This window comes from Phalacrocorax aristotelis, chromosome 3 (genome assembly GCF_949628215.1).
Source record: "Phalacrocorax aristotelis chromosome 3, bGulAri2.1, whole genome shotgun sequence".
Classification (NCBI taxonomy): Eukaryota; Metazoa; Chordata; class Aves; order Suliformes; family Phalacrocoracidae; genus Phalacrocorax; species Phalacrocorax aristotelis.
Window position 1 is genome coordinate 69,735,864 of NC_134278.1, and position 14,161 is coordinate 69,750,024.

The window sequence follows — 14,161 nt, forward strand, 5'->3', positions numbered from 1 at the left end:
GTCCACCGCTCCTTCCCTTTCCTCACCACGGCATCACCAGACATAGCCGCCTTGGCAGTGGGCCTCCCCTCCTTGCGTACGTGGAAATATTGAGCCTCCAAAATGTGTTCGGTTAAAAACAAAATCGCATTAATCACTGTGTACAAGTTAAGCAATGTTAATATGACAGCAGAGGTGATGAGAGCTGTAGCAATTCCTGGTTCTAGTAATAATTACAGTTTCTGTTCACCTGCTCTCTGCCTGGATTCTCTAAATCTTCCAGGCTGGTCTTCCCACTTAGAAGAGCTAAAACTGGACCTTGCTTTGAAGAAAAGTGAGATTTTTGTCACCACATGGTCCCAAGAGCAATGGCGTTCAGACATGACACGCTTGAGGGATCTCATGGCATGGTCTCAACTACTGCCCTGCTTCGGAGCGCCCTTTCCTAGAATCATAGAATGATTTTTGCACAGATTTCTACCCAACGAAGTCAAAGCAGGATGAGGCTTATAAAGAGTAATGAAATTTAAAGTGTTAGGCGAATTTTATTTAATGGTTTTGGGGCTTTCTTACTTCAGTCGAGGGCGGGGGTGTGTGTGCACAGTCTGAAGGGTAAGACGAGTTTAAAAGCGTTGTCCCCAGACGGCTTCTTCTTCCCTTCCCCTTCCCCTTCCCGGGAGGCGCCGCGGGGACCCCGGGAAGTTTCTCTCGTCACTTTTCCAAGCACAGGGCCGGGACAGGCCGGCCGCGGCCCTCACGGTCGGTTCCGCCCCGCGGAACCGCTGGGCCCGTCCCGTCCCGCCCGGGGCGAGCACCTGGGGGCGGAGCGGCGGCGGGGCGGCCCCGCTGGCGGGAGGAGCCAGGCCGAGGAGGGGGCGGCCCGAAGCGGCCCTGCTGGGATGGGAGCCTGAGGACGGGACGAGTCCGCCCGCGGAGGAGCGCGGCTGCCGTCTCCCGCGGGGGCCGGTGCTGGTGCCGGCGGGGCTGAGCCCGCCATGGAGCCGGTGAGCAGGTGGAGCCCGAAGCAAGTGGTGGACTGGACTAAGGGTAAGGAGGGCGCCGGCCCGGCCGGGTTTGCGCCGCGGGAACTTCCCGGTGCCGGGTCGGCGGGGACCCACCGCCCGGCGGGGTAGCTCTGACCGCCGTGGCTTCCCTCCCCGAAGCCGGGTTACCCCGGCGGGGCGACCGCACGGCGTCGGGGGCGAGCGGGGCCGCCGCCGGGCGCCTTGGCGGGGGCGGCGGTGGCGGTGCCAGCCCCGGCCCCGGCCGAGCCCCGGGACCCCCCCGCGCTGCCGCTCGGGAGGCGGCCGCTTCCCGCTGCCTCCTTACCTGCTGGTGCACTCGTGCCTGCTTCGCCCTGTGGGTTTGAGGGGGTGGCGGGTTTTTTTGGACGTGGGGAAGGGGGGAGGTGAGCTTTGCAGCGGGCGGTGTGAGAGTGGCCGGCTCCAGGTACGTGTATTTGCAGCGGGGTCTCCCCAGGGCTCGGCCTCCTCCTTCTGCCGTCGTGGTGGCCAGCCGGCTGACATGGAGGTACTGACTGTTCTCCTTCAGGCAGATATAATAAGTGAACTTCCAGTTTTTGAAGCGAAAGCCGCTCGCTGGTCGAAAAAACTTCAGTTTTGTAAGTGAAGCAAAAGCTTGATAAACTAGCTCAAGTAAGCAAGAACTCTTAATCCTGCCTAACGGCGATGGGATTAAAACGCCGGGCTCCCGCTCGGCGAGTTGAGCTGCGGCCCCTCGGTCCACCCGTCCGTCCCTCCCGCCCCTCACCTCTGGCGCCTGTGCTTGCTTCTCCCCTGCGCCCGCCCGGCGAAGCTCCCTACCCCGAGGTCTGCGGGCGGTGCTGGCGCAGCCGCGGGAAGCCTCGGCCGGGCCGCGGTGTGAGGGAGGCGTTGGGACCCCCGCCCCGGGAGCTGCCCCCCGCCGGCCCGGGGCGCCTCTGCGGCGGTGGGAGGCTCCGGGTTTTCCTTCGGAGGCAAGCTGAAGCTTAGTTTTGTCGAACGAGCCGGGACTAGGTGAGCGCTTTGCGAATGCCCGTTGGGACGTAGCTGTCGCGGTTCCCGCTCGGCGCGGGATGCATCAAGGGGAAGAGCTCGGAGTTAGGTGAGGCGTCTGTGACTTACGAAACGTACTTCTGTTTTCCGGTGGGGCTACGTTTTTAGCGTGATCCCCCCCCGTTATTCCGTAAAGTGTTTTCACAGGCTTTGCTGGAGTTGATGTGACATTAGGAACGCTTTCAGAGGTGAAAGTTGCCCGGGATTAGGAGCGGCATTTACTTACAGCAGCCATTACTCCTCTGTCTCAGGACCATAATGCTGATTAGACTGCGTGCCTGTGGTCAGCGCTTGGCAGTAGTTCGGCTCAAGACTGAGGCACATTTGGAAAGCCAGGCTCGTGTTTTCATCCAGGGCGAGATGGATACTCCCAGCCCTCCTGAGCGTGAACATGTGCGGGAAGGGGCCGGTGCCAGCGAGGGACCGTCCAAGCAGCCTTTGTGAGAAGAGGATTCCATACAAACGTGCTGTGAAGTTATGCGTTAACGTATAAATAACTTCCACAGAGAGATCTCCTTTTTTTCTGATTGGTATCGGTTTAAACAGGAGCGCATTGTTCCAATGAAATAAGCCTTTTGCTTTGGCATGTGGAATATGTATATAATGCTTTTCCTTCATTGTGTGGTTTTTTTTTTTTTTTTTTTCCTCTTGGGCGCTGAAAGTTTGCTACCTTGCCAGATTAAAGAGTAAACCTGCTAATAATTTTAAAAAGCTTTATTATACTTAAGCATGCTTGGCTTGCTTTCTTGCATAATTTATTTTATTCGCAAGTTCCTTGAACAGGTAACTCTTCAGCTGGACCCTCAATTAGTGTTATGCAGAATAATTTGAGGGTTGGCCGTAGTTTGGAGGTAGATCTTCTGACTAATGTGAACACGTGTCCTTTGAAATGCAAAGGAATAAATTAAAGACTGCTGGTGACTTTTGTTTCTGCTGTTGTTTTTTAGTTCCTAGCTAAGCTCTTGACCTCTTTGGCGTATGGCATCATTTCATGTTGCATGACAAAACTGTAATAAAGAAATAAGATGTGGAGAATTTTTCTTTATGGTTACGCTTTCATCTCTGCACATTAAAATTGACACTTTAATAGCTAGCTAACAGCCCTATTAGCCCAATGTTTCATAGTGTTTTTTTTTTTTTTACTCTGAAATGGTTATTTACTCTGTAGTTCACAACCACTGGACTTTGGCCAAAGACCAATATTCTATATGCTACCGTATGAATATTATATTTAATTCTCAAGGTTAGTTTTATAAAACAAGTGATTGGAGGGGAGCTTACACCATTTGTTTTCTTATGCGTGCTGTCCAAGAAGGGTGATACAATGGTCTTCACTGACCTGGTCAAGCTCTGGGAGAAAGTATTTGGCTGGTGATATCCGCTGCCTGTAGTTAGTGCTGTGGAGATGTACTGTAGAAGAATAACATCAATAACTGTGGTGGGGGATGCCAGCTTTCAGTGGGAGATTGGTTTTGCAGATAATGATGCATGCTTATTGTACAATGATAAAAAGATCTTGGGAAAATATGGAGAGTAGCGGCAATAAGTGGTCTGATTTAGTCTGTCTTAATGCTCAATGTAAAACTGAGAATATTTCTCCAGGAACTTTTTTTTTCCAAATCTTTTTAAAAACAAACATGTATAAATTGAAGTTTTTTTTTTTTAAAAATAACTTTTCCAAACCAAAAAAAGCATGGAAATTTCCTGCTCTTCCATGAAACAAACCTTCAAAAGCAAAGTCCAAAAGTAAGCTGTATGACTGCTGCTGGACAGTTAGCTTATAGGATCTTGATGAACTTGCCTTTTTTTTTTTAAAGTAGCTTTTGAACTAACTTTTTAAACAAGATAACTCTTATCCTGAAGAGTTTTGTTGTGACTTTGAGCTGTTCACTCCTAGGTAAATACTGCAAATAGCATTTATCTAGAATTTCACATAGAACCTATCAAGAATTAGTAAGCTGAACATGAACATTTTTAGGTTTTTGTAGTCAGGTTTGGAATAAAAAGCACTGTGTTCATTGTTACCTCTAGCAGCCGATGCAAAACGCAGTTGCTTGTCTTCTCTTGCTAATTCAGATTAAAATGCTGCTGTTTTTTGTGAACAAGTGTGTTGTTTTTTCTGGCAGAGAGCACTGTACTGACAGTAGCAGGCTATGTAGCTAATAAGAGGTGGTCCAGTTAAACTGATCTGCTGAGGAAGAGTTGCGCTTTTCTCACTTGCAATTTTCTGTGTAGGTGAAGCACTTCTCCAGCTTTGACCAAGGATGTGATAACTTTTCAGCTACAACATCGGTGTTTGAAAACTACCTGATATTTTTTATAAGCACCACCTCGATTTCTGTCTGGAAGAAGTGATGATGTAGGTATAGTTTGTTTCTCTTAGAGCGTGACACTAATTCAAATAGCATTTAGGGGCTGTGTTCAGCAATGGAAAGGTACTCCTTTGTCTAGGATGCTGTGTTGATTTGACTTGTGGCTGGGCTGACATGGAATTTATGCTCTTTGAATGATACAGCCTGCACTGTGTTCCTGACTGTACTGAGATGATGTGTGTTTGTTTTTCTTTTTCACTTTTTTTTTGTTGATCCTTGTTGGGGTATAAACTAACATCTGGATGATGTTGAGGTTGACCTGTGGTCTTGCTCTTGTGTAGCCTTGCTCCTGTGCTTACAGGCTTCAAGTCCTCACCTGTACATCTCAGCACTCTGTTGTGTGCCCATGAGACTAAGTTCCCCTAGAGCTCCTCAAGAGGGATTCCTGGAGTTATTCAGGTTATCGTGGGACAGGTGTATGGCCGTGGATGCTGTAGCACATGTGCGGTAAACTGCTGGTATTTGTTTGTTTGTGGGCTTGCAGTTCTTTGGGCTATCCTGGGTTCAGAAACAAGCAAGAACCATTTAGTTCTACAGGGCTATGCACATGGAGAAATCTCCAGCAAAAAAGTGCTATGATTTTACTGGCGTAGCATCAGTTTGAAGGAGAGAGACTGATCTGATCATGTGGAGAAACTCTCTGGTCCCAGAAGCCCCTGGCTACTGAAAAAAACACAGCTAAGGTCATTCCTCAAAAGATGCGAGAGGAAGGAAAGCTGCGTTTGGGATAGGGCCTTCTGTGTGAGAAATGTCACTGTCTTCCTAGAGTACCGTTGCTGTGCCTCCTCTTTGTTTGCTGTAGCCTCTTCCCCCTGCCCCCAGGCCTCACATACTTATGTGAGTTGTGACTTCAAGCCAGATTTTACACGGTAAAGACGGTTTGACGTGCTTGTGGTTAGAAGCCTCTGTTGTTGTGAGGCTCCATTACAATTTGGCCTTTGTCACAGTAGCTGTAGGCTCAGCTAGCTGGGGATCACACGTCTGCTTTGGTCTCTTCACTGCACACCAGGTTTGGTTATTCCCTTCCTCAGTGGTTAACGGATATCACTTATTCCTGTGCCTGTTATTAAATACTCCGATTTCCTTTCCTGGTAAAGCTTTTGGGCAGTTATATTTATTTATAGGTATGCCTGGGAGAAGAGGGAGAAATATGCTAATTTATTAATAGTTAGCAATTAATCGTGAGGGCCTGGTGTTCTTTTTTTAGGGCTATCTTGCTTACCCAGGGAGATTTCAACAAGGTCAGTCATATTCACTGGGTGTGCACCATAACTGGATTTTAGAAATGATTGTGGGTAATGCATAGCACTGGGTTTTTTGTTTGCTTTCTTTTTTTTAGCCATCCTTTTCTTTTTTAGGTACTCACAAGTGAATGCTGTTGTGTTCAAATTGTTTGGGAAAATCTAACACTAAGAACCCCTGGTTATTTTTTTAAGACACAGTGTTTTGACTTCACTGAGGAAGAGTAGAGAGCTGCCCATAACAGGCTGCAGAAGAATCTCTTTCCTCTGGTTACTTGGTTACTTAAACACTTGTATAGTGTATTTGTTAAATAGATCAGAAGATGACATTGAATAACTGCTTTTTGCAGATTTCTGCTGAAATTCTTAATATAGCTGGCCCATAGTGTTTTACTAGTAAAAGCTGAATATACTAAATAAATCTACTTATGTTTATTTGTGGGTTGAAACAAAGTAAAAAGCTGCACAATGACTTTGTATTACTGCAGTGTTAAAATTATTCATTCATTGTAGTTAAGATCAGTGAATGTGTATGAAAAAAAACCAAAACAAACAACCAAAGTTGGCCTCTGTGTTCATGTGTTTAGATCATGTTTTGATGGTTTTCTGCTGCGTTGCACTTTCTTGAGATTCTTGTGGGTTCTGAGAGTTTTTTATTCCCCCCCCCAATCTTTTTGTGTTCAGTCAGCTCTGTTTATTTGCCATAAAGTTGCTGTTCAGACTGTTTTAACCAAACATCAGAAAGTCTAAAAGTTCAATGCTGTCAGCATAATGTCTGGAAAAGCAACATTTAAAATGCTAAATCACAATGGGCATTAGTAGAAAGTTGACTAACTCCTTAGAGGAATGTAGTGAAACTCTGACAATGAGTTCTAGGTGTACGGGGTGTATTCAGGTGGTACCTGAACATAGGTAGTAGCGTTAAGAGTGAAGATGCATGCTCAGTATTAACCAACTAGAGGTGTAAGGTGGTATGCTTAATAGGAGAATTTTCTTGTAACTGTTCAACAGAAGGTGCAGAGATTGACCAGTGGGTCAGTTGCTTTTTTTCCCTTCTTTATTTAAAACTTTTTCTTGAGGGACAGGAAGTCATTTCTCTGTTGGAGACTTCTGTAGGAAAAGCCTCATTTTTGATGAAATGTTGTGTTTGTGTCAGATTTTCATAACTCTTGTTACATGTTCGTTCCTTGCACTTCTGCCTGCAACTCCACGTTTTCAGCATGTAAATCCCCTTGGCCAAGGATCGTGCCTTTCTCTGTCCACTGTCTATCACACTGCAAAAGCTAAGGGAAGACAAAGTATAGGGCACTGGATAAAATGCATGCTGAAATTTGTCATGATGTTTTATTTTCTTAAGTAAAAGACTGACAAAAGGCTGCTATCTAACACATGCTACTAGATGAGTTGCAGTTATGAGTGATGCGTGCATGCATCCTGTCAGCAAGTATTCAAAAGCATGCAGGTTTTTTTGGGTGGTGTTTGTTCTTTCCTTTTTATTTCTTAAATCTAAACTTTTGGATTGCCTTGTTTAAGTCGCAGTCTAACAGAAGAGCTCCTTCCACATGTGAAACAGACCAGTGACAGTTAGGGATTGCAGAAGAGGTGGCGAGACTGCTCAGGTTTCAGTTTGCTGCATCACATTAGGACAAGATTTCCACTTACAGGGAAGCTTCACACAGAAGGTAGGCTAATGAATAAGTCTGAACAGTGCCTCTCTGAATTAAGTGGAAAAAGTTTATTACCGTTGTGTTTTTTTCTATAAAAGTGATGATATTGGTCTTAGTTTGCACCTTTCATTTTCCTAACAAGGTCAGGCAGTCAGGTCTCACCACCCTAGGGGGTTGGTGTTTCTGCAGTGTCTCCTCACTCTATCCTCCATATACCCCAAAATACAAGTCCTGTCAAAAGGAGGAGGTAGTGAGGTATTGACATTTTCAAGGCTAGCTTGGGGAAAGGAAGGGTGGACAGAAGTTAACGAAGCTGGGGCTTCTATAGCAACCTTTCACATCTTTATGGTAGTTCTTCAGGACCTAACTTCTTCAGGTTGTGGGGTTGCTTACAGACTTTAGTGTGTTTGTCCACAGGGCTGCAGTAAGAGAAAGGAAATTGAAATAAAAATTCTGTTTGACTGTGTATCTCTGTCTGATGTTAGGCGTAATATACAGTCCTTTTGTCATTTGGGCTCTCGTTACCGGAGTGAGTTGACTTTGGAGTCTGAGGCTATCATTCTGATCCCTGGGCCATGCTTCCTTTGCACGAGGAAGTACCTGTGGGTTTCCATATGCCTGTCCCCATCTTTTCAGTGTACAAGCAATAACGTTTCACAGCTCGGAGGATCTGTGGGAGGTGCACTGAATCAGCCTGATCTGTTTCACTGGCTTTAAACATTCATTACCTATTAAAATAGATATTTATGGTATTATGAAATGTAGCTAACTTTCATCAAACATCACATATGCTGGACAAAACCAAGCATTTGTGTTTGATTTGGCGAGATCAAATCACTGACCTCTAACTTTGGTCTACAGGCATGCATTCAGTATCTGGCTCAATTATGTTATCATATTGCATCAGTGCAGAGTTCATGTAGTTTCTTGTTTGGGCTACTCTGATAGCCTTTTACATTAAGACAGTTCTTTGTCACTGTAATGACAAAACCTTTATTTTTTTGGACTGTTTCTTTTACTAGTAGTTATGTGTAGGTAAGCAAAGCGTCTGGTGTGTTGTTGCAATCAAAGCTCTGTGGCATAAATGTGATCTTATCTTGCTCCTTGATCAAAGGAAGGAGCTCCATTTAAAACTTAATTGGTGCTCATCAAGGGCTAAGGCTTCTGCTAAAGCAAGTGTTGGTACACGATTCTAGGCTAATGATCCTGATGTCTGTCTTGTGTGTGCAAAAAGACTGTTGCTTAGGTTGCCATCCTTTTATCATTAGTATCTTTCCTTATCTCACAGAGTCTTCTATGACTGGAATGAAGTGTGCTGGGTGAACGCTTTATGAAAGGCTCTGCAACATACCCATTTTGTCATTAAATAAAAGATACCTTGTCTGGTGCAGATCCCCTCCTAGCTAGAACAGAAGGGAATCTCTCATGGTATTGCCTCCTTTGGATATATTACGAGTCTACTGGGCCAGTGAGGCAGACTGGTTAAGGGTTTCTCTTGGGCTTCCTAGCTTTTGTACTGTGTAAACGACCCATACCTAATAAGAGAGAATTTCTGCCTTCGGTTGTGATATTACTGCTACTGCCCATTCCAAAGATGCTTTGTGCTGAGCTGCAGGTCTTGGCAGCACTTTTTTCTTCCTCCCGAGCTAGCATTGTGAAAGAGCAGTGTCCTTGCTGGGATGGCCAAAAGGCTACCCTTTGACAGGTAGACATGTAAATAGAAGAACGAAGATCTACCAAACTGTTTTATCGGGACAGCAATATCGTAACTTCAGTGCTTTGAAAATTTAATTTTGAGTTGGCTGCTATCCCAGTGCTGCAGGAGGCAGAACGCTGTACCTGAGCAGGTATCCCAGCACTGCGCTGCTGAGAAGAGGTGTGCGTGGCTGTGGGGGTGGGGAGGGAGAAGAGAACAATAGGGATGAAGACTTTCTGCCCACCCTTCCTCCTATGTAGGACTTCCCCTGAGGAAGGAGGGCTGTAAGAACAAGTTCAGACATGCCTGAAGAATGCGGACTGAAAAAGATGTGCAGGGACTAGAGGATGGAGCTGTGCCCGGAGAGTATTGTAGAGAAAAAGTGGAAACCTGGTGAAGTGCAGATACCTGCTCTGACATGAGTGATGGTGGTTTTTTTTTATTCTGCTTTTCTTTCCCCATCCTAAATAGATCTAGTGGTGATTTGTATTCACTGCTTTACTTGCCCATTCTTTGCAAGGTGCAGGATTCTTGCTGTTTGTATTCTGTTAGCTTCACCAAACAGAATTTTAGAAGGATTATGGCAAAACATAAAACTTAGTAATTGTTGGCATTCCTAATGCAAGCTGTAATGGAAACTTTGGATGAAAGATGAGAGAAAAGATAAATATGCTATAAATTCTGTGTGCTTGTAATTTTTTTCCTTATAAATTTATAGTATTCCATGTAGTATTTGGACTTAGGCTGTACTCACCAGAGAATGTAATGTTATGCCTCTTGTGAAACACAATCCCTGTGTAAACATAAAAGCACTGTATATATTTCCTTGTATTTAAAAAAAGAAATCCTTCATCTTTCCTCTAACTATACATACTTCACACTATTTCAGACAATAACACTGGATAAATAAAATCCATATGTGATCAAAACAAGAACTTGGAAATCAAGCCTGCCAATAACATTTTTATTTCTTGCTGGTTTTAGTTGTATCTCACAATAACACATGTTAGACATCACTGCATTTTAAAAAAAAAAGTTAAGAACACATTTTGCCCTCAGTTATGATTAGGATTTAATGGTAATTTTGGAGGAACATGTAGTATTGGCATTTGATTGAGAATGAGATTCATCGCTTATTCAGGAGGGTGGGTGTGGGATTGAGCAGTGCTGAAGATGGAGCATTAAAATGGACTGAGATGGATGCTGTGCTTCTACAGCAAGTACTTGCTGGCGGTGGGGGCTCCCAGTGGTGGGGGCTCTATTTTTATGGCTGCTTTTATGATAGTTTCATGCTTCTTAAATGTTTTGCTGCCTGCTTACTACTTTATTAGAGTATATGTACCAGACTGATGCTGGCTGGTAGGATTCTGGCAAGTTGTGGTACTTTTAGTCAAATTTTAAAAGTATCAAGAGAAGATGGCTGGAGCAGACCCTTAAGAAACAAAGTCTCTGGAGGCTGATGAAGTGTTCTTTTGGTGTCTTATGCAATTCTTATCTTGATTTAACTGTAACTCATTATTGCAGTGTCCCTGGTGCTTCACAGTCTTTCTTTTTTCAGCTCTCCCCTCAGAAGGAATTTGCTGTTATTTTCATTTTAAAGATAGGGAGCTAACATTGTGAGGAATTTGGGGTGTGCCTACCTTACACAGTGCAAGTCCAACTCACCTGAAGTAAGTTATCTATGCAGTAGAAACATCATTAGCATTATTGTCTTGTATATTTTCATCCCCTAATGCAGTTATATTGCTTATAAACTCCTGAAATGTCTGTTTGGGCTACTTCAAGTGTCCATTTATGACTCTGCGTTATGGAGCATATGGTAAAGTGATTTGCCTCTGGTCATACAGTGGGCAGCATTCAAATCAGGATTAAGAGATTAATATAGAAGTCTGTACTCCTGCTATAGTCACTGGAGCCTAGAGAGTGACTTGGCAGATCTTGTGCTCGGTGTCTGTTTCAGTGTGATTCGATTCACGCTCTGGGCTCTGCTGAGTACTGAGTAGGTCTCTGAGTACCCTGAGCGTTCAAGCAGGTCAGTCTCCATCCAGGTCTGTCCCGCGATGTCTGCAGCAGAGGAAGAAAACTTGCAGGCCCTGGTTCAATGTTGCAGTTATAGGATCCCTCTTTCTCCGTTGGTCACCTGAGAACTGCTGGGGTGCAGGAAGTCATAACAACAAATGAGGGGCGTGCTCATTTAAACATTATGTGTATGCTTGCTTAAGAAAATAGAGTACGGCTGCATTTAGGGCTGTTGGAGTACTACTAGTCTATAGGCATCTGATGTACAAAAGAGTTGTTGAAGGTGATCAGTGTGATCTGTATGTGGGAGAGCTGTAATTGTATCTCGTGCTATTCAGCATCTGATGAAAAATTTGGTATACTTTAACACAGAGTTCTTAAAATATTGCATCTGAGAGTAATAATGGATGCAAGTGTGACAATAACTGACATCTTCTGTCCCTTCTACTTTGTCTTGCTCCAGTGCAGTGTCTTTAATTGCTGGGCTACCTTATAAAGTTATGTAGAAAGATGAGCAGCACCACATTTTGCTGCATGAAAAGGGAGACTCTAACAATTGTAACTGAATTAGGAGTAGCTGGTACTTCTTAGATCTTTGTGTTGTGGTATAATTAGAAACATTGGAACACTTGCAACAGTGTCTTGCACTGGAGCAAGACAAAGTAGAAGGGACAGATGATGTCAGTTATTGTCACACTTGCATCCGTTATTACTCTCAGATGCAATATTTTAAGAATTCTGTGTTAAAATATACCATATTTTTCATGTGCGGTATAATTAGAAATACTTGGAACTCTTGGTGCTACTTTGGATTCTTTTTACAGCAGAAACCCTCCTATCTTATGGTGCTAGCCATGATGGGAAACTGGTTGGAAAATGATGTTTTCCATTGATGTTGCTAGAACCAAACCTTTAGTGAAGTAGCTAGTCTTGAATATTTTGGGAAGCTGTTTAATATTTTGTCATTTTAGACCACATCACAGTGCCTATGTTCCAAGCTAGTGAGCATCTTTGGCATATAAAATTTTCTCTTGAAACAGGGCAGTTGACAATTGGACACCGAGATGTGTTGCTAGTGGTACTATGGCAACTGTATGTCAGTTTCTACTGTAGTAAGATTAGTCCTGGCTTCTCAGGGCAGTATATCTGGAGAGGAATTCCAGCTCCCAGTAGAGTCAGTCCCATGCTAGGCATGCCTGAAGACTTTTGTTGAGCTGTCATTCACAGAACTATCCGTTTTCCAGATTGTCAGCTTGTATGTACACTTACTCAAATTTTGCTCAAATTACATGGCTGCTTTGCTGCAGAACACTGAAATGACGGTGTGGTTTCTAACACATGTGTAATTGAGCATAGTGCATGTAATTTTATTGTCCAGTATCATCCTCAATTTTCCAAGGGTTAAGAGTGTGTTGAAATGATATTTGGAAACTTAGTTATTTCTTGTGGCTTTACTGAAATATATTTTGCTCTTTAATATTCCTCCCTGTCATTGGGTGTTCCTAAAAATCTGTTACCTTTTGAAAACTAGTTTTCTATTAAGATTTAAACTATTTTCATTTTGCCTGCAGCATGCCCCTAGCAGCTTTGTTAGCCATATATGTGAGGGTCCTCCCTAGAGGTGCTTCTGGCACCTCAGAATAATGCACTATCTGGAAGCTGTACCAATAAAGTTGTATTCTTTAACAGATCTTTCCAAACAAAACCCAATTTAGCTGAAATGCTGAGAGAAAGAGGCAAGTAGCCATCAATCAAATTGACTGACTTCCCTACAAATATGTGATGGTGCTTTGCTGTGCATTAAAAGTATGAGGAAGACCTGATACTTTTAAGAGCTTCAGCAGAGTGTCAGAAATATCTTGTCAACACTGTACTAAAAGGGTGTAATATCTGCTCACACTCTTGCTTCTTCATAATCACAACAAATACTGTACGAGGATGTCAGACGGAGTGGCTGAGATAGATACAGGGCTCTTTCCTGCCCTCCTCTGGTCCACTTTACATCTGGGAAGGAGGCAGGGCTCCTGGTCAGGTTGGTGGTGTTTTGGACTTGTATGTGATTCAGAGTCCTCAATCAGCTTTGCCACTGTTGATCTTAGATGCCTTTGGCTTTCTTACAGTTGGGGTGTTGCACCTGAACTCTGATGAGGTCTCTGCTATTTTAGGAAGTAGCGTCATCACTACACACCTAACTAGGGCTGTAAGACGATGTGGAATAATGAAAATGTGTCAGGCAGCTAATTGTTTGAGGCAATTGCTTTAGATGTTTAAAGCAATTATAAAAATATGGGGAAGCTGAGAGATTTGGTGGACTTGCTCTGTTGATAAATATTGGTTTTTGACATAGTCTGTTCAAAGGAATCTGAGATGCTTCAGTGATATGCCTATTATATTGGGTGCCTCAAGGCAGGTCTCTCCTGTCACTGGTGCAGTGTTATCAGCGTGTTTTGCTACTGCAAAGCTTTGGTGTGGGGTGTTTTTTTGTGGCTTTTTTTTTGTCTGGCTAGGTGTGCTAACTGTATCAGTCTTTCCTTCCTCCCTGTCTGCTGCCACCTTTATTGCTTCAAACGTATGCTGGCTGCTTTGGCTGTCAGGTCTTTTTGGCCTAGCTTTGCCTTGCACATCTTTACTCACCTGTTGTTGGGAACCCAATGGCTCCTTTACCTGGACACCTTTAAGCTTTCTGATCCTTTTAGCATTGCTGTGAAGCTCTCCTCAAAGCTGTCAGCTGTGATAGCATCAGCCTTTCCAGCCCTTTGCAGGTGAGGGCTGATAGCTAGTGCAGTGAAATCATTGCGGGTCCAACAGGGTGGAGTTTCGTTCCTTGTCTTATGTTCCTTTCTCTGTTTCATGCTCCCTTTAGACGGGGTTTGGGATTTTTGTTCTTTGGTCTTGAGGCTCTGTGTGTGTCCTGGCTCATGGAAGGGACTCAATGTGTTATACAGAATAATGCAAACAATAACTTTTAGGAAGCTAGAATTCCTGATGTAAATGTTATAGGGATTTTTAACACGAAGTAATGTGTGCAACCAAGTAATGACAGCATCTGCTAGGAGAATCCAGTAGTGACTCCTGGGGATCTGTCCGTGATGTTAAGAGGTATGCACCATCAGCATTTTTCTGTTAATGTCAT

At 44.0% G+C, this 14,161-nt stretch overlaps 1 protein-coding gene across 1 annotated transcript in view; it reads left to right on the forward strand.

The window, feature by feature from the left end:
• The first annotated feature begins 823 nt into the window (after positions 1-823).
• The window catches only part of CNKSR3 (CNKSR family member 3), a 64,662-nt gene continuing 51,324 nt past the window's right edge, over positions 824-14,161 (forward strand). Inside the window, exon 1 of the mRNA XM_075087896.1 lies at positions 824-1,026. Coding sequence (XP_074943997.1) covers positions 975-1,026 — 52 coding nt within the window. The 5' untranslated portion in view covers positions 824-974. The remainder of the gene's footprint in view (positions 1,027-14,161) is intronic.